The sequence below is a fragment of the Primulina eburnea genome, chromosome 9 (assembly GCF_022965805.1).
Source record: "Primulina eburnea isolate SZY01 chromosome 9, ASM2296580v1, whole genome shotgun sequence".
Lineage (NCBI taxonomy): Eukaryota > Viridiplantae > Streptophyta > Magnoliopsida > Lamiales > Gesneriaceae > Primulina > Primulina eburnea.
Window position 1 is genome coordinate 30139359 of NC_133109.1, and position 21547 is coordinate 30160905.

A 21547-nucleotide genomic window follows, 5' to 3' on the forward strand; every position below is an offset into this window, starting at 1 on the left:
TATATTTATTTATTTATTTGGATTTAGAAATTTTTTAAAAATATTATTTTAGTCGTATTTTATTTAATATATATATTATTTATTATATTATTTTACTATTTTATATAATATAACAGTGTTTCGATCTGTCCGACCGGTTGAACAATTATTTTAAATTAGATCAGTTCGATTAGGAGTCAGATTATATAAACATCGTGTGAAAGCATAAAATAAGATATAAAATGAAAGAGGATACAACAAAACACTTGCTTGGATTGATGCAAAGAATGATAGATTGAAAATCACAAGCAGACGGATAATTATTTAAAATAGAACAAAAGAGGACATAATATATACAAACATTTCCTCATGAAAGTTTCGAATTAAATGTACACATGAACACTTGCAGTCTTCACTGTCTGCAAATGGCAAATGGCAAATGTCGATAAATCCATCACAATTCGTATACAGACACAGATGTCTGCAAGGCAACAACAAGAACAAGACTTCTCTATTCTTGCATGATCTGCATATCGGTCGATCGGTTAGTTCAGAAGTTCCCGAATGATTTGTGCCTGATACATCTGTTGGACTTAAAAGAACTTATTGGGCTTGTTCCTATTGAATGAGAAATTGGTGGATGGTAAGTGAGAAGTGTCCCACATAGGAAAAAGAACTTAGCAATGGTGAGCTTATATTGATTTACACTATATGAAGGTGTAAGAAAGATTAGTCAAGAGGCTCTCTCTCGCGCACGCCGGCGCAGGGGTGCAGAGTTCACCTGACTTTTGCTAATTTTCTTTTTCGAAATTTCAGACTCTTCATATGACCTGCGTGACTGTTGGTGCTCCAGCTGGGGGGTGACATTTGGCCTTTCGGATGGCCAGCAGTAACTGTCTATGGAACCGAGTGCCTATATATAGAGGCAGCCTCAAGTCCGTCCTTCAAATACGAACACACTCTCCTGCATTCTCATATTTCCGAAGCTGCTTTTCTTTGCTATCTCGGCTGTTGCTGTTCCGCTGCCCCGTGATAAAGTTCAGGTACCTTTCAGTTGTCGTGCGGTGCCTCGTGCTAGGCTACTGCTGGTATTCCCATTGTATCCTGGGAAACAAACGTCGAGCACATACTGTTTTAGGCTGTATTTCATACAGCCTTGGTTTGATTTTTGCACTGCACGGTTTTTTTACCACACGCTCATTGTAGCACATGCTTTTGCTCTGTACCACCATTAGATACAACCTTCGCTACCTTCGCAGGCCTGAGCAGAGTCCTTCGCCTACGCTTATTTATCCTTACTTTTTTTCTTGAATGACTATAGTCTTGTTACTCTGTGTGATAACTTTGAAGCGCCAAATGCCCACGCACCGTGCTAGAGCTGTAAAATGAATCTAGTTTATTGTGTGAGGAAAAAATGCCACTGCCGTGTGCCCGATGACCAATACGAAAATAATGAAATAGATATTTGATGTAACAGATCAATTGCAGGATCAGAAGTTAACAACAGCAACCTTTGGAATATAGTAATGATAAACAACACAATCCACAAGATCTGATCAGAATCAAAGGAAAGAAATAGAGAACGGGATACATATTTTTTGAAGTGTTATTCATGCATTACTTGCAAAGAAAAATCGATTATTTTCATATTTATTTCTCTTTCCCTTTGATTGTAAATAAACTTTTGATAATCAATTTATATTTCATAACTCCCTACCATGCTAGTTGAAAATTATATATAGACAGTTATTTAAAAATAAAAAATAAAATAAAATTGGTTGATTGAGAGGATAAATGTAAAAGCATAAATGGAATAAACGAAACTATTACAATGTAATTAGATAATAAATGTCACTATCCAGCTATATTTTTGGATAAATTTAATAATCTTCAGCAGGACAAGAATTTAGCGTAAGGACATGCAAAGGAGAAGCAAAAACAACAAGAAAATGCAATTATCTAGCAGTGCATTGTATGAACTTGCTTTGTAACTACAGTTAAAAATATTAAAAAAAAAGTCATTGCATTTGATTCATAAATGGCTGCCAAAATCATCTGTTTAAGATGGATTTTCGACCTCGAGATGATCAACGGGCCAGCGAAGCCACCGGAAATTATCAGGAGTTAAGATTTCCTGAATTGAGATGCCACATTTTGATCATCTGATGCAAAAATGTCTTCCAACTCTTTGAACAATCCCTTTGATTTTGACCTGAAATCTGCTGATGTAGACGCAGCAGATGAGCTACTTCTCCATAATTCACTCAATCTAGTCTTACTTGTTGAGGGGTCGTTTGGAGTAGCCATGTTTCCTTCTCTATTAAAGCTAGACCGTGTCAATTCTCTTATACGCCTCATAATTGACTTATCGCTTGAGCTCCTGCTGCCGGAGCTCCCTCGTATGCCACCTGAGGACGTAGTATCTCCCGTTTCACCGAGGTTATATATAGGGAATCGACTGTCAAGATTCTTGACAAAACCATGAGGGAATAAAAGTAAGAGTAAACCAATCAAAGAGGTAGTTAAACCTTGGAAGAAAGAGTTCGTCGTGGGATCGAAATGCTTTATCTGTTTGTACAGGGCAAACCACTCGTTGATCATTTGAACTACAAAAGCTAGTAAGAATACTGAGAGCATTGAGATCCCGAGGTTTTTCTCGTCTTTGGGTGAATATTCATGATCCAAGAGAACCAAGCAGAAAGCGAAAATAGCAACTTCACTGAACACTGATACAATCTCAACAAATTGAACCCTTTTCTTTATGAATGGCTTCTTGAGAATCATGAAAAAGAGTTGAAACAATGTTATGCTGAGTAAGGTGATTGAGGGGGTTCTTGAACACCGGCTTTTTGAGTATGCACCAGCCACGATTCCAAGAACCATGCGCTTCAGGCATTCAAGCAGTGTATAGTATATTCTTAATGTTCCGAAAACTTTCTGAATGAAGGATCCTTCTGCATCGCCTGTTTCGTCATCCGAGGCAATGATTCTATCACCTTGTTTTCTTGAACCACCTCCCTCAATCTGTGAGACCATGTACTTGGGAGGGCCACTCAGATCCTCGAATAACGGTCCTAGAATGATGAGATAAATTGAACGGGGTTGATTCTTCCATGTCCACCGGCCTCTTTTACCTGGACCTAGCGCTAGTCGAATAAGCTCTTGATACCAGTGAAATTTCCGGTCCTCTTGTTGTACTTCTTTGTATTGAAGTAGCTTTCCAGATATAATTCCAATGGAGAGGAACAAGAGCAAAGATAACAGCAGAAAAGCTACTAAACCCAATATCAGAACGCCGACAATTATACCAGAGGTTGTTCCACCTTACAATGTAAAACCAGAAGATGTTTCTTCATCAATAATTAGGCCAAAGCTAAATAGGTCATAATAAGGGAGTATCATGTTACCACACAAAACGAAGGCTAAACTAAAAATTACTGATTTGACATACCTTTAATTATAGCTGCCGAGGATCCAGAAAAGCCTGGTAGTGAGAGCATGAGAAGAAAAATTTCGAATCTTGGAAAAACCAATGCTCCATAGCTCCATTTTTGCACGTCCTTCCTTTTAAATTTGAGAACAAGGAGCAGTAAGGCATGCAACAGTATCAAGCCGCCGCCAATTACCGCTAGCCAAAACATGCTTCTGCTGAAATCCTTCCACCTATATAAAAATACACTCTGATTGGTTAAACAACGATGCCCATATTGGCAGAAGTATTGTGCTCAGAAAAGACAATCAGAATAATACCGAAAACTTACCCATCCGCGTTTTGTGGATCTAAAAGGGAATCAACTCCTGGCATGATACCCATGCTCTGTCACCAGAAAATCCCATAATCAACAAACATAAGTTCAGAACATGATCTGAGTAAAAGCAATGATATCAAACCTCAAAATATGCACTGTACTCTAGAGGAGTCAGTGGCAAGCCATAAACCTTTGCAGCTGAATCTAGATTTCCTGCTACTGGTTGAACATTCTCGACGATTATCGAATCATGAATTCCAGAACCATATGTTGATCGATCCATGGGAGAACTTGACCCCATCATGACTGGTTGAACATCTCCCCTTTCCCATGGGAAACTGTAGTAAGGTATACTCCATTGCAAACCTCTTGACATTTCATAATATTCGACTGGCAATGTAGCCGCCAACCATCTGGATAGCGCAAATACTTGAATGTGGTAAGCAACTCTCTGCGTAATGTAAAAGCACAAGATGCTCATGCTAAGTAAATGTATATTGTAATGTGGTATGTGATCAACATGAGCCAGTTATCCCTAGTATCCAATCAGTTAATATGACCATTAATGACACAGATGCCGAAAATTATTTTGGCGACAAAAATAGTCATCGGATTGAGATCGCTGTATCTAAAATCAAAGTTATATTTGGTGATATCCTCATAACTCGAATATTTAAACGCTCATATTTCGATTGTTGTAGCACATAGGCGCCTACACAGGATAAAATATGTCCATCTCTAGGACACATAGGGTGGTACAAGCAAGTATTGGCTCCTTTACAGTATGCTCATGGAGGCAGACATGTGTGGTTACTATCGTCACATGGTTAAAGGAATTTGAGTTTCATTTATCGCTCCACAATCTCCACAGAGAACAAGATATGTATACGACATGTTTATTGAATCATGCATGCATGTGAAAAGAAAAGAGAGCTCACAAAAATATTTCTAGTGGGGTAAGAGGATAAGGAAGAACTTGGTCTAGAGAATGCCCCAATGGATAGCAGACTGGAAGTTGAAACAGTGAGAATCACAGCAACTAAACATGTCACTGCGAATGCGATATTCACAAAGGTGGAAACCACCAAAGACACAAGAGGTACAGAATCTGCAAAAAGTATGATAAAAAAGGAGGAGTTATAAATAAATAAACAGATAAATTTATTATAAGATACTGCATTTGTTGTTTAGGCATTGGACAAATATTCTGCAAGTGAAAAGTTCATAAGACTTACATCGCCTCACTTGTAGTATATTAGAAGCTGTATTTTTATTTCCTGAGACGTCGGTCGTTATATTTTGAAGGATGGTGACTGATATAACATCAGTATCTGCTTGTATATGTGCAATGTAGATGCTTCTACTCATCGCTTTGAAGCTGAAGTAAGAATTCAAGACAAAACCCAATAATGTAACACCAATGGATATCACTCTTCATACTCGAGGTTTTCCAAAAATGAGAGAGAGAATATTATATGAAATGCACATTTTTCCTATAAACGAATGTGTCATCATTGATATGTCTAAAAATCCGTTCACAGAATCGCTTACCTTTGCAAATGGCCCCCAGAGATGGATATATGAGAAGAATTAAAGTCAAACACAGGCTTTGAGAACTCAATCAGTATAGGAATGCTCCTTTCCTTCGTCCGAGCAGAACACTTTGTGCTCAACCTCACAGTAGGCCTTTGAGAATCTAAGACAAAACTACAGGCAGTTAGTTCCCCTTACTGAAATTCTGTAGAAATCGATCAAAATCTTGTAACTACAGGCAGTTAATCCTTGTGTTTTGGCTATCAGATTCATCAAGTACTCGTGTTTTTAGCTGAATGTATATATTATAATTTTATAAAATCTCGGAACCGTTTCAATGTCTTCCTTTGGTTGCATTTTATTTTATATGAATATTTCAAGGAAGTAAAGTTTTGAAAGAATGACACTCCATTCCATTTCCTGATTACTTCATCCACATGATTTCCTTCAAAATAAAAATAGATACCATAGAGGAAGGTGATTGGAGATACAGGAGCAACGGGGGTCCCTGTCTGCTTATCACCAAGTTTGAATACAAGCTCACCGTGATAATGGCAATCTCTGGTATATCTGTCAGCTGCTTGGTCACCCAAAACAAATGCAAAAAAATAAAAAAAATCATAGTTATTTCTCTTGGTCATAACTCATAAATGAATTATAAATTTTTTTTAAAAAAAACTATAAACCTGATAACCAAATCTCCGTTTTCCGAAGTTTTTCCCAGTAATAGGAACAAGCAACCCTTGGCTGGTGATGATGGTGTTCAAGATTTCAGCTGAAGAGTTCATGACAGGTTCCATAAAGTACAGATACACTTTTAAGTTCTTAATCTTGTTAGTTGCCATTACTGCTCTAGTTCCTTCTTCAATCTGAAGCAGTCTTTCCGGTATAGGAGTCCTCATATTTACATACACACTCCTTCTATCTTCAAAATTTCCACAGCAAAAGATCATTGGTTTTTAAGTTGAGCTCTATTTTCTCCAGTGCATAAATTTATTCTGCACTCTGTTTCTCCATTTAGAAAAAAGAGAAAATGGAAAGCAGAATAAACTAAAGGGTTGAAAAATCACAACCCTTTTATATAAACGTGGAAAGACATGAAGGATTGATTAATTTCGTAGATTTTTTTTTGAAAAAGTACGATATACAGCCTTTTCTACAAGATTTACTCACCAAAATGCATGAGCAAACTTGAATTATCTGTCCTTGTAAATTTGTTTCCTGCAGAGTCTGTACAGAAATCTTTATCCATTACTAAGATCAGGCGACCAAACCGAACCCTTTCAGCTAGAGTAACAGTAACAGAATATTTCAGGTTCGGCTGTATAATCCCAAGTGTGTTTGGCACAACCTGACCAGGTCCATACACAAGAAGCTGCCAACATGAAAAATAAAATTTCTAAGTGGATAACTAAATCTCAATCTTTGGTTTTAGCAGACGATCTACTCACGTTGCAGGAATTTACAGAAGAACATCTGAAACCACCTTGGCCACCACATGGCTCACTGAAAGATATGTTTATGGGAACATGAGAAGTGCTAGTGAAGGATGTTGCAGCTGTAATATATGCCGTAGGATTCAGTGTATCTGCAGAGGACATGTACAACAAATCAAGTTGAAGTTGAAAATCAATAAAGGCCTAAACAAAGTTCAATTTGTAATGATTTTTTTCCCACGAAATTAATGTCAGAGTAGGTTTGGTCAATGCAGGAGAATATGTAGCACAAAAAGTTGAATAAGATTTGTTTCGCAAACAAAAAGAATCATAAAATCAGATCGAAAAGAAGATTTTGACTATTACAGATGTTGTAACTAGTTTTGTCGTGTTCTTCTATATGTTTCCATTCCCTCCGTACTTCTCAGCCTTTAATTGAAATGGTTTACATGCTATGTATGCACAATGCTCACTTCGGGGTACATATAGCAAACTGCCTAAGAGTATTCTCCAGTGATTTGATGGGGTTTTCACCCTGAATTTGTTGGATAATTACGTCGAAACGATAACGATCATGATGATATAATATTAAAAGGGTGAAATAAAATAATCAACAAGAGCACAAAAATTTACGCGACTCGCCCAATATAGACTACGTCTACGGAACTAGGAACTACTGCAAATCTTTATTATATAAGGACAATATTACAAGTATATACATCACTCAATCTCTCAATATATATTCCAACACCGAGAAATATTTTCTCTAACTCACACAAAAATAACACTCAATTTTTTAATCTCACTTGAGTTGTTCTTTTGAGATTGAGATGCTTAGAAAGCTTAGATGAGATGTTTAGCAAATGAGCTTTATATATAACAAACTCTTCAAATGTGAAAGTCATGTGTAAATTCAAACTTTGCTAGCCACTATTTGGACAGTAATGCGGACGTTCGCACTAGACAACATATGTGAACATATGCACAATTTTCTTGCCTACAATTTTAATCAATAAATCACATGTCCAAATCTTAACAATTTTCCTACTTGAAAACTTGATTTCAAACATGTCTTCACACCATCAATGCACTAGCTCATATATCCATTTTTATCAACAAGAACAAAAAAATTTACGTGACTCACCCCATGTAGGTTACGTCTACAGAGCTACTGTAAATCTTTATTATAGAGAGAAAATATAACGAGTGTATACAACTCTCACTCTCTCACTATCCCAACCCCGAGTATAACCAAGAAAATATTTTCTCTAACTCACACAAGAATAACATTCATTTTTTTCTTCTGACTTGAGTTGCTCTCTTGAGCTTGAGATGCTTGGAAAGCTTGGATGAGATGTCTAGCAAATGAGCTCTATATATAACAAACTCTTCAAATGTCAAAGCCACATGTAAATTCAAACTTTGCTAGCCACCATTTAGACGGTAGTGCAGACGTTCACGTTGAACTGACATATGTAAACATAAACACAATTTTCTTGCCTACAATTTTGGTTAATAAACCACATGTTCAAATCTTAACATAATTAAACTCAAATAATTTATTTTGAGCATAAATGATACGATCTAATTTGCATTGCAATACATACAAGTATGGGATGAAAACTGGTAATATTTCTTAGGTTCTATAGCAACTCGGTGTGTTGTAAAGCCTTTTTTTCGGACATGAGATAAAGAAATACTAACTAAGAATGGTTATAGTTATATACATTTTGTATTGAAATGTCAAATTTCGAAAGACGAAGTTCGAGAAGAAGGAGTATTGTTCAACCAATAGTCCAGTAATAGCTAGCGCAGGCGGCTCCGTGAGGATAACCACTGGTGCACACCTCAAATGAATGAAGCCCATCCTGCAGCCCTGTATAGGACTCCTTTTCGCTATTACAAGCCGAAAAAATACCATGATCCAGCTGCATTTGCAAAAGATAGCTAGTCAAAATAAAAGATGAATCAATCATCATAAAAAGTACCTCTCAGCATCGTTTTAGCTCATTAGATAGGATGACGAAGGATGTAAATGATTAACCCAAGTTGCTATAGAAGTCTATTGTAAGACATTATAAACTCATTTTAAATCTTTCATTTTTAAGACGTGAGACAAGGGTATCACAATCACCCCTCCTTCAGAATATTTCATTTTTAATACGTGGGACAAGGGTATCACAATCACCCCTCCTTGGCTCCTTCAGAACGCGACGTCCTCGTCGCGGCCTGACCTCTCGATCCACCAGCGCTGAAAATCTAGAGGTGACTCCTACAGGTTCAAGAGGTGGCTCCCGTCATGTAACACTTTGCCCCGCAGATTCAAGAGGTGGCTCCCATGCACATAGCATATTTACCGGTGTTCCATGCCGGTGACCGGCTCTGATACCATTCTGTCACGCCCCGAGCCCGGGCCCTCGACTGCGTGATTGCACAATGGGCCTCTATAGCAACTACTTCCTATTCGTCCACGCTTTACGAAAATGATTAACTCAAGTTGTTGTTGAAGTCCATTGTAAACCATTATAAACTTATTTTAAATCTATTATTTTTAAGATATGGGATAAGGGTATCAGAAAGGATGTATCATGTATGATACGGGAACCAACATATGGATAACATAAGGTTTATAACTCTAATACTTTTGCAGAATTCGAGCGTAAAGTTCTATGAAACAAAGATCAACTAGTGTACAAAGTAGGGGTGATCAAATTTTTTTATTAACCGCTCGAACCGCCTGAACCGAATTGCACCGCACCGTTTTTCATAATATTTTATAAAAACCGCGATTAAAAATATTAATCATAAACCGCACCGCATACGCGGTTCGGTTATTTTTTTTGCCAAGAACAGCACCAAACCGCACCGCCTAAACCGCTTGTCATAATATTTGACCTATAATTATAATAATTTGTAAACAACATATTCAAATAAAGAAGTCATCATTCATTATATCCTAACTATCTTTAAAATTATTTTTCTTACAAATAAAACTTATCTTTTTCTTAATTATTCTTCATATTAGTCTTTTATTAAAGTATTTATTTTTTTTGCTACAATATTTTGTTTGTAGTTTGAAAGTAAAAAATGATAAAATAGTGTAAATGTCATTTTTGTTGTGAATGTGTTGTGTTGTTAAATTATTAACTTAGTTTTGAATCTTGATTATTGTTTAATCTATTTTGATCTTTATATGCTTTGAACTATATTTTATATTTGAAAACAATATATTGTTGTTGTTTTCAAATAAATTAGAATATATGTTCTAATATTTTTCATTAAAAAAACCGTAAAACCGACCGCAACCGCTTGAAACCGCTCAAAACCGCAAGGCTGAATTTTTACGTAAAACCGCAATTAATTTTTCAAAATACTAACCGACCGCATATGGCAATTCGGTTTGAATTTTTTTAAAAAAACCGCAAAACCGCACCGTGATCACCCCTAGTACAAAGAAAGATTAAGTTTTTAAACTTGAAATAATAATAGTGCAGCTAAAACTAGTTACCTTGCAAATTGTGGAACAATCGGAGCAGAAGCTACCAGTTTCACTCACAAGAACTTGAAAACCAAATGTAGCGGAGTTACTGTTTGAAAATGGAGAAGGGGTCTTCAAAAACTTCACAGAAACCTCGGGTCCGCCACAACAAACTCCCAAACACAAAGCAAGAAAAACCCAACATTTGAGATTCAAGAATGAATGACATTTCAAACCCATCTCACAGAAACAAGTTGAAAACCTGTCTGACGTACAAAAACCCAAGCATGAAATGCTATCTTTGCAAAACTTAGAGCAAGAAAATTTAGATTGTGTTGGGGATAATTCCAGAAAGAAGAAGAGAGTGCATTCATTGGTCACAAAGTTTGAGTGGGGATATCGAGCTCGTGAGTTTTGGACAAGACATAGCAAGAGACAAGAATGGAATAGGTTGGACCGTTTGGAGTTGGCTAAAACTATCAAAGTTAACTGGTTCAATAGATTTCATAGAATTTATTGGAATTTGAAACTACAAAAGCATCACCACAATTGTCATGACAGATAATTCATTTTTTTTAAAAAAATATATATTATTTTTTAAATAAAAAATATTATTTATTATTATAGATATGAACATAATTTACTCTCTCGCGATAAATATCACTCATAAGAAATCTACTAAATATTTTGTTACGATAGAATTTTAAAACGAGATTGATATTTGGTGATATTTGATATAATTAAATGAAATTTTAATAAAAATAAAAATATTTTATGAGTTCTCATGGGATTAAGTTATATGATTAAAATAACTTATTTTTTCTTTTCAAAACTAATAAAATATCATTTTCTCAAAAAACATTACATTAAATTTACACATATCTTATCGTATAATTGAAAAATTATTTTAAAATATTTATATATTTAAAAATTATGTAAATTCTTTTTTGTTCTTATGATCCTAGCTCGATTGTTTTTAACATTCAAAAACCTAATTTATCATAATTCGATGATTTTATCTTAGTTTTCTTTTGATGAACTTTTTATTATTATTAATAAAATATTTAATAAAAATGTTTTTTTATTTATGAATATTTTTCTTTTATATTGTAAGTATTAAATATTATTAATAAGAAAGATATTTAAAAATTTATAAGTAATTAAAACAATTTTTAAAATATCAAATAATATTAATTTTAACTATCAAATCCATTTTTTAAATAACATTAGCCAAACAGTACTATAAAATTCTAAATTCATGGATTTCAAATTCAAATTCAAATACAATTCCAATTCCAATTCCAATTCTAATTCCAATTCCAATTCGAAATCGAATTCCAGACTTCATTTTTAATTATTTCAAACATAGTGTAAGGGGTAACCGCAAACCTAAATTTCCACACCTTATGACAATATAAATAATTTCATATTTATAAACTATCTATGATCTTTAATATTTTTTCATTAATATATAATTATTATTGTTCCAAAATTAAGACTTACAAAAACATAATTATATAACGAAATAAAACACAACATAATTAAAACATTCATAATCGTACATAATATTTGACTAGTTTAAAATTCTAGCTCTGATAGAACTATATTATTGGCTCGACCACTGAGAATACAAACAGTCTGAGCATCCTTTGTTGCCTGATACGCGACGGAAACTTTCTTGACTGACGTGGGGCTCATCGGCTGGGCATGGAGGGGATTGTCCAAATCAAATTTGTGCATGGAAAGGTCTCTACCGATAACGTAAGCAACTTGGGTAACATCTGCTCCAGTAGCCTCACAGAGAGCAGACATGGAGACTGTCGGGAAGACAATAATACCCATATGTACATGTCAAATGTCAAGATTGTCATGATTTATGTTTTCGAGTAGGTGAATGTTTAGTTACTAGATAAGAGTTCGATTCTCCGAGCTAATACCCTCCTGGACGAATTTGTCATACAGAATTTGTCGTTAAGTTAGTTTGAGGTTTATGCTCTTTAATATAATGTCTTAATTTCGTGCATGCAAAGTACAAAGTCAGGCACATTTTCTCTATTGAAGAGTAGCTATGGAATTTTTTTTTCAAGACGTGTTGGCTGGCAAGATTTCAAATTGGTATATTCAAGCATGTAATAAAAAAAAAAGTTTTAAAAAAATATCTTATTATTATACTTTTTTGTTATCTAAATTTTGATCCAAATCAAATTTTTTTTGTTTGATTGAATTTAAAAACCGATTCAAAACACCATCGACTAAAATCCAATTCAAACTGTGTTTGGTTCGGTATTTCGTTTCAGATATTGATAATTTTTAATAATTTCTTGCATGTTTTTTATACTTATCATACATACCTCAAAAGTCGTTGTCACGACGCTTCAATTCAGTGTTTGTGAGTATAAAATCATAATTAATTTAGAAATATATATTAATCAAATTCGGCTAATAAATTTAAAGAAACCTAACTTAATGAAACATAAATGATTAATGTAAAAAAGAAAATCAAGATTATTATGATATGTATCTTACATTTTTGAGCTAAACGTTTAAGAAAATTTATCATGTACAAAAGAACATTAATATTTGGGCAAAAACTTGTGTGAGACGGTCGTATTTTGTGAGACGGATATCTTATTTGGGTCATCCGTAAAAAAAAATATTACTTTTATATTAATAATATTATTTTTTATTGTGAATATCCGTAAAGTTGATTCATCTCACAGATAAAGATTCGTGAGACCGTCTCACAAGAGACCTACTCTAATATTTGTATATCTTTTCAAATATTTGATTCTTTCTTGATTTAAATATTATTAACACAAAAAATTTTGTGATATTAATTTATGATACGAAGACAATATTAAATCATAAAAGAAAGAACAAAAAGGAGAATATATGTTCGTGCTGATTTTATTTGATAGTTATATTAAAATTATATTTCATTTGATAGGTAAATTATTTATAAATTGAATTAATATTCATTTATATGTAATTATTACATTAAAACTATTTAATTATTTTACTCTATGATTTCTGATTTCCATATCGCCTGGTATTGATTTTCACATTTATAAACGGCATCTTCTCGAATCCGCGAAAATCGACGGTTTAAAATCGCCCAAATATTCAGGCAATCAATCCAACGCTCCTAAACTCAGCGCCACTCTACTAGCCGTTATGTACAAGAGATCTCCGCGCTCGCGCTGTAAACCCTAAACCAAATCAACACACAGTGTTGAAATTCCTCTGGATTTTGAAATGTATTCGAGTTTAAATTCTTTGGGAGCAGTTATTATCCCAAAAGAAACTGACAATTTGAATTCATCGAGATTTAATGAAGCATGTAAATACTTGGAGAATTTGAATCCGAATGTATCGAAAGCTATATTGAAGCTGTCTAACTCGTCGTCGATCAAGTTTGGGAATAGTGCCGAAATTTCTGATCCAGTAACCCTGGTTGTAGCACGGTGGATCAGCCTTTGGTGGAGAAGAAGATCGCAAAGATGAATTCGTGTTGCAAGGAAATGAATTCTTCGAAAGAAACTGCTTTTTGCAGAAAATCTAAGGGGAGTGGAAATGGGTGTCTGAGAACTTGTCACGAGGACTCGTATAACGGTGATGTTGTTGCGAGATGGGAGGAAATAGAGAGGCAATGTGAATTGTCTCGGACGAACGGAGAAAATGAGGATTTCACAGAGAAGAACAGAGTGAATTCTGAGAACGATTTGAATAGGTGTAGGGATAGGCTATGGGGAGAAGCGAGAGGTAGTGTACCAGAGCCGGGATCAGGGAGGGTGATGTATTTGGTGAAGGCGTTTGAAGAACTTCTTTCAATTCACAAATTGAGGGATTCTGAGGAAGAAGTACAGGAGGTGGAAAATACACCGCAACAGCCTCTGAAGGTTTGTGAAATGCAGGACTCTTCTCTCTTTCCATCAGAATTTTTCATCTCATTGAAGAGCTTAGATCTGCATGCATGCCGATCTTGCTCATTGGACAGCAGCCAAGAGAGGTTGGTATGGTCACAGAAACTTAGTTTGATTCGATGATTGTTTTCTAGATGAAACAAATTATCAAGTTTCGGGTCTGAAGGGATTTTCTGTTTTTCAAATTGCAGCCTTTTAACTAAAACTTCTGCTGGCTGTAGAAGAAGCTGGCTAAGCGTGAGAGCTATCCACCAAAACTTATCCTCTGCTAGAATAATGGTTTTTCTTTTAGGTGTCTCATCCATTTTTCCATTTCTGTAGAGCCCCGAATCCGTTGAAATGTTTTCTAGACCACATCGGAGGAGGAAGCCTAGAACAACTTCACCGAAGCCCTTCATGCTCCAAACTGAGGTTCGTGTTTCAAGATTTTTAATCATGCCCATGATGTGGAGTTCAGTTGGTGGTCATTTAGTGACAGTCTGGAGTAATTTTTTGCACATAGTGCAGTTTGAGAGTATATATTATGATTGATTAACCCATACATTCCAATTATCAATGATAAGCATCAGGCAAAACTTTAGCCCTTCTATTCTTTGTTAATCATGTTACTCTCTGTCAAACTGCAAATAATAATTTGAAAATTGCTCTACATGCAGGAAAGAGGAAAAATCAAAGAGAAAGAATTCATGAAGAAACTGCAACAGATGATGAAGGAAGAGGAGAAGTCGCGGATGCCAACTACTCAAGGTCTTCCTTGGACAACAAAGGAACCAGAGGTAACTCATATGGACTCTCTTCTTGGTTTCACATGTCTTCATGACTTTTTTCATGATAACTATGTAAAGTATTATGCCTTAACATAACATCTAAATATTTGTTAACTATTGGTCATATTGGCAAGTGATCGTGGATAAAATTTCCCTGGTTTCATGTCAGTTTGCAGTTTTCTTTTTCACTCTTGTAAGGGGTAAATTCTGAAAAAAGAAGTTGATTCACCGGATTTTTTTACACCTCGGTGTGTGGTGAAGCCTCCAGCCAGAGAGAATACAACTATGTGAAGTATATTTTTTTTCACAGGTCCTCTTGACTTTTTTCATGATAAACATGTTAAGTATTATGCCTTAACATAGCGTCTAAAGATTTGTTAACTGTTGGTCATCTTGGCAAATGATCATGGATAAAATTTCCTAGATTTCATGTCAGTTTGCGGTTTTCTTTTTTACTCTTGTAAAGGGTAAATTTTGAACCTTAATGGCATATTGGAAAATAATTTGATTCACCGGATTTTTTTTGTACCTCAGTGTGTGGTGAAGCCTCCAGCCAAAGAGAATACAAGACCTGTTGATTTGGTACTGCATAGTGATACTAGGGCAGTGCAGCGTGCTGGATTCGATCATAAGGTACAATCTTCACATATCGAACATACTCTGCTGCCTTCCTTTTCATTAAGATACATATATATATGAGTCCAATGGTACGTGGCATTGGGACCAGAAAACTTGCTATTGGTGTCAATGTGAGCTATTTCAGTGTAGTTTTAGTTTAAAATCACAACCACGGTAGTCATACTTATGTCTTATGTTGGGGAATTACCCCGAAATGATGCCGATCACGATGATAATAGTACCCAATAATTGCGGAATAAAATAACCAACAAGAACACAAAGATTTACGTTGTTCACCCAATATAGGCTACGTCCACGGAGCACTGCAACTTTTATAACCGGAAGAAATATTACAACAAGTGTATACACCAATACACTCAATATCTCACGATCCCAACCCGAGTATACCGAGAAAATATTTTCTCTAACTCACAAAAGAGAATTCCCGCACTCAAGAAAAAAATACACTCTTTTTTTCTATGCACTCTCTTTTTATCAAAGCTAAAAAGCTTTTGATTTTGGGATACTAAAAACAAACAAGGAAGGCTCAATTTATAACAAATTTTCCTCGTTCATTTTTAGAAACTTTCGATGTGGGATTCGTGATTTCTGAATATTTTATTTTGACGTGGGCCCCACCATATTAAAATCCCACCTAACAATTCTCCCACTTGAAGACTTGATTTCAATCATGTCTTCACACCATCAGTGCAGCAGCTCATACCTCCTTTGTTAGTCCAGGAGACCAACTGAAGTCAAACACAACTTCAGTTTTTCAATGATAACAGCCTTCGTGAGCATCTCAGCTGGATTCTTGCTTTCAGGAATCTTCTCAAGCTTCAAGACTCCATTCACCCGATCTCTAAGGATCCCAAGGATTTGTTTTGCATGCACCCAAATCCTTCAAAGCAAATTCCTTTGAGAACTCTTTCTCAAGTTTATCAATCTCCTCCAGACAAGCTCCTGCTATCAACATATCATCTACATATATCAGTAGTATGATATAATAACCATCAAGCTTCACATAACAACAGTGATCAGCCTGATACCTCCGAAAAACCATCATTATTCATTACACCATCAAACTTCTTGTACCACTGTCTTGGAGCTTGTTTGAGACCATACAAGCTCTTTTGAATTTTGCACACCATTTTCTCTTTCCCTCGTACTTCAAATCCCTGTGATTGATTCATTTCTTCATCTAGCTCACCATGAAGAAAAATCGTCTTTACATCTAATAGTTCAAGATGTAAATCTTCTTTTTCAATCAATCCAAGTACAGTCCCGATAGTAGTTAACTTTACCACCAGAGAGAAAATATCAGTGTAACCAATGAATTTCTTTTCACCTTTTATAACAAGTATTTCTTTGTACCGCTTACTACCGTCATGTTCTAATCGGTACTCCCACTTGCTATGTAAAACTTTTTTACCTTCAGGAAGTTCTGACAACCTCCACATGTGATTGGATGACAGCAAATCCATCACATCTTCCATGACTAACTCCCACTGTTTAAATGTCTCATAAACATCCGATTTATTTTTCGCAAAATAAACCCAAAATTTCCTGCTCGAATCGTCAACAGTAGTGCCAAAATATCTTGAGTGATCTCCAAGGGATGTCACATGAGATGGTCCACATACATCAGTATGTACCAGCTCCAAATCATCTGATTTCGGTTCTCTAGCCTCTTTTGAAAAACTCACCTTTTTCTGCTTTCCAAAAAATACAGCTTCACACAGCTTGTGTTCAACGATCTTTAATTTCGGTAGCTTTCCGTTTGAAACAAGCATCTTCATTCCCTTCTCACTCGTATCCCCAAGCCTACTATGCCATAGACTTGAATTAGCTCCAGCATTCACAGCCGCTAATTTATTTCTCAAACTGAAGTCATATAAAGTGTTCCAGTTTTCTTTCCTCGAGCAACAATCATGGCTCCCTTTTTCACTTTCCAGGAACCATCACCAAAAGTCACATTGTGGCCTTCATCATCGAGCTGTCCCACCGAGATCAGATTGCGTGTCAATTTTGGTACATGCCTGACTTTGTTGATTTTCCAGACAGATCCATTTGACATCTTCATCCGTACATCACCCATACCAACAATTTCCAAGAGTTTTCCATCAGCCAGGAAAATTTTTCCGTAATCGCCAGCAATGTAATCGTCAAACACATCGCGATCACTAGTGGTATGAAACGAAGTTCCCGAATCCATAACCCAAGAATCAACAGGGCTTTCCATGGATAATAGCAGAGCATCATGTACTTCCTGAGTAACAACATTAGCGTTGTTCCTTGTTGATTTGCAATTCCTTTTCAAGTGACCAATCTCACCACAGCTCCAGCACTTCACATTCTTTTCAAAGTTGCTTTTGTCTTTTCCATTTCTTGACTTGAACCCACCATGCCATTGGTTAAAACTCTTTTCGCCACTCTTGTCCCTTCCTTTATTCTCGAGATTTAGAGCAGAACTTGATGACGTTCCTTCACCAGAATCCATCTTGCGAACTTCCTCGGCAAGAATTTGATCTCTGACATCATTAAATTGTAGCTTTCTTTTTCCAACAGAGTTGCTAACCGCTGCCCGCATTGATTCCCAAACATTTGGTAAAGACGCCAAAAGAATAAGTGCACGAATCTCATCATCAAAATTAATTTCAACCGATGTTAGCTGAGAAACAATCGTGTTGAACTCATTGATGTGTTTAGCCACCGAAGCACCTTCTCTCATCTTCAAGTTAAATAACTTCTTCATGAGATGGACTTTATTGCTTGCTAATGGCTTCTCGTACATGTCCGATAAAATGGACATCATCTCTTCTGTGGTTTTTGCCTCCGCCACGTTATGTGCCACATTTTTCGTTAGGGTCAGTCGTATGACAACTAACACCTGTCGGTCAAGGAGCTCCCAGTCATCATCCTCAATCTTTTCCGGTTTCTTTCCTGATAGAGGTTGATGCAGCTTCTTACTGTACAGATAATCTCTTATCTGTAACCGCCAGAACGAAAAATCTGTTCCATCGAACTTGTTGATACCCGGTCCTGATCCATCATCTCCGGCCATCACTTCTCTAGCCTTAGCAAAAAATCTAAAAAATCTTTTCTGATGTGGAAGATCAGACAAAGCTGCAACCACAGAGCATACTCAGAATTCTTAAGAATTTTCACAACAAGGCTCTGATACCAGTTGTTGGGGAATTACCCCGAAATGATGCCGATCACGATGATAATAGTACCCAATAATTGCGGAATAAAATAACCAACAAGAACACAAAGATTTACGTGGTTCACCCAATATAGGCTACGTCCACGGAGCACTGCAACTTTTATAACCGGAAGAAATATTACAACAAGTGTATACACCAATACACTCAATATCTCATGATCCCAACCCGAGTATACCGAGAAAATATTTTCTCTAACTCACAAAAGAGAATTCCCGCACTCAAGAAAAAAATACACTCTTTTTTTCTATGCACTCTCTTTTTATCAAAGCTAAAAAGCTTTTGATTTTGGGATACTAAAAACAAACAAGGAAGGCTCAATTTATAACAAATTTTCCTCGTTCATTTTTAGAAACTTTCGATGTGGGATTCGTGATTTCTGAATATTTTATTTTGACGTGGGCCCCACCATATTAAAATCCCACCTAACATCTTACAACTTTGCTTAACGAATTGGAAATTTGTCTATACATTTCAAACCAGAGTGGACTCATTGAAATGAAATAAGCTTAAAAATAAGCAAATGATTTCTCTAAATAAGTATGTTTTCACCCATTTTCAGGCTTCAGCTATATCTATATCCTTAGGGGTTTAGCAATACTAGGTTTTTGTTACAGCTCGCGATGTTTCGTAGGTGGCCAAGAAAATTAGCCTACTTGAGCACTACCGGATGGAAAGAGAGAAACAGCAGAAGGTAACTAAAACTGCAGCAATCAACTTTGACAACACAATGTTAATATTTTCAGATTACGAATTTCACTTGCAGCTAACAGAAGAAGACGAGATCCGGAGACTAAGGAGAGAACTCGTTCCGAAAGCTCTACCCATGCCATATTTCAATAGGCCTTTCGTACCCAAAAGGTAAACTGCATTAATTTAAAGATTTTCTCATCCGACGCGCTCCCATCGAAACTGCTAATTAAACTCAAGCTAGATGTAACACAATGAGAAGCTATCTTTGGATTTCGCAGGTCTGCCAAGCTCCCTACTATACCAAGAGAACCAAAGTTCCAGATTCCTTTATACAAGATGAAGTCTCTCAAATCTTTGGATAGCAGCTTCTGTCTACACCAGTGAATGGCAAAAGATCCAGATTTTATTCAGATTAAAATTGCCAAAGGAAAGAAATCTTGATTATGTAAAGAACTAATGTACACACAATTCTTATTGATCCTTTCTCTATTTCTTACACTCCCATGCGTCGAGTTTGACTCAATTATCAAGAAAAATCTCATCATCTTATTCTTCCATATGATTCGAATCTTCTTAATATCTTCAATTTCCTTTAATCCAATTCACAAAATCTGGAAAATTCTTGTGAGAGCTACCCCCTTCCACACACAATCCAAAGCCTTTTTCTGAAGCTCAAACGCCCTTCTGCTCACACCATCCATCGTTGAATTCCATCCACAATGGCTCACGAAGCACGACACAGAAGGATGCGACAGCACCTTCCGTTGAGGCGCCCAACCGACTATCTTCCCGCGATTCTCACTCTGATAGAAGGCAAAAATTTATTTGAGACGTTCTCACGGGTTGTATTTGTGAGATGGATCAATAAGATTGATATATCTCATAAATTACGACTCACTCCTATTAAAAAAAATGAGTCTTGTAATCGATAAAATAATTTCGGCGAAAACGAAATTATTTCACGATTATTTGTTAGGGTGTTTATATATATTATAATAAAGTATATTATTATATTATAATATTATATTTATATTTTAAAAAAATTATATCACAATGGTCGAAAGGCCATGTGATTTTTATGTAGAGATGTCTATGAAATGGTGCATGATTACGTGTGTTTTTTGATTCGAAGTTTTTCATTTTTTATAAATAAGACCCCCTCGCCTCATCTGCCGTCAACACATCATTATCTTTTCTCGTATCTCTCTAATTTAATTTTATATGCGAATTTTTAAGCATTTGTGCGTAAATTTCAAATTTTCAAAATATAAAATTTCGAGTTTGGATTTTCTAAATTTTTACACTTAAATTCGAACTTTGGAATCAAATTTGATGGTTGTCTTCTAGTTTTTATTTTTTAAGCATTTGCGCTTAAATCCAAGTTTTACAAGATTTAAACTCTTGGAATTGATTTTTTAAGTTTAACGCAAATTCGAAATCAGAAAGTTTGTCTATCATTTTGATAGTGTTCTAAACATTTCAAGTTCGTGTGACTTTATAGTGCTACTATTTTAAAATCGTAGCCGTTGTATCTTGGGAAACGAATTGTCAACAATCGTCCACGTACAATAGCTGATATTATGGATGTTATGGATGTACCGATGGTACACGGCCATGACATTTATTTGGGATTATCAACTTTCTCCATGCACAGTAAACGATTACAATTTGGTAATTTGCGAGAACGGTAGTAAAATAAAAAATTAACAATAATGTTGTAAATTTTTACATTTGTATGCACTTTGTTTCTCTGAATTTTTTTCGTAAAATTAGTCTCATTGAATTTGGTCTCTCAAATCTCAGGTATAGGTAATTAGGTGCATGTATTTATTATCTTATTACTATAAATTCATGAAATTCTCAAATTGATTTCAAAATGTATTGTATATAAAATTTATTATATTTTTTGATAATAATATATAATTTTCAAGTCCTCCTTAATTTTAATTCATGAATTCGTCCCTGATTCGAGACATACTCGATTGATGCGGGTTCGAGCTCGTGGAAGTTTGTAGGCCAGTACGATATACCGATTTTCTCAAATAATACCATATATCGCACCGAAAAATTTTGGTATCGAAAAATGAATATTAATATTTTATCAAAATTTCGGTTTACCGAATTTTTTTTGGGCAAGAACTGTATGA

General features: G+C 35.5%; 2 protein-coding genes across 3 annotated transcripts; one reads left to right on the forward strand and one right to left on the reverse strand.

Moving 5' to 3' along the window:
* Nucleotides 1-1816: 1816 nt before the first annotated feature.
* Nucleotides 1817-10640, reverse strand: LOC140841571 (uncharacterized). Its single transcript, XM_073209093.1, is given in 14 exon segments — nucleotides 1817-3302; nucleotides 3431-3642; nucleotides 3741-3796; nucleotides 3871-4179; nucleotides 4667-4836; nucleotides 4964-5106; nucleotides 5280-5424; nucleotides 5728-5772; nucleotides 5775-5831; nucleotides 5941-6186; nucleotides 6435-6636; nucleotides 6713-6849; nucleotides 8487-8625; nucleotides 10206-10640. Coding segments are annotated over 14 exon segments (3270 nt in total). The 5' UTR covers nucleotides 10416-10640; the 3' UTR covers nucleotides 1817-2103.
* A 2677-nt stretch (nucleotides 10641-13317) lies between these two features.
* LOC140840518 (microtubule-destabilizing protein 60-like) lies at nucleotides 13318-20085 on the forward strand. 2 transcript variants are annotated; one of them, XM_073207703.1, is made up of 7 exons: nucleotides 13318-14184; nucleotides 14290-14335; nucleotides 14420-14509; nucleotides 14755-14874; nucleotides 15400-15498; nucleotides 19342-19401; nucleotides 19474-20085. In XM_073207703.1, exons 1-7 carry the CDS (start codon nucleotides 13676-13678, stop codon nucleotides 19570-19572), a joined length of 1023 nt encoding a protein of 340 aa, XP_073063804.1. In that variant the 5' UTR covers nucleotides 13318-13675; the 3' UTR covers nucleotides 19573-20085. The 2 variants fall into 2 exon arrangements, with proteins under 2 accessions (XP_073063804.1, XP_073063803.1); XM_073207702.1 differs by having other exon boundaries at nucleotides 19342-20085.
* The last annotated feature ends 1462 nt before the right edge of the window (nucleotides 20086-21547 follow it).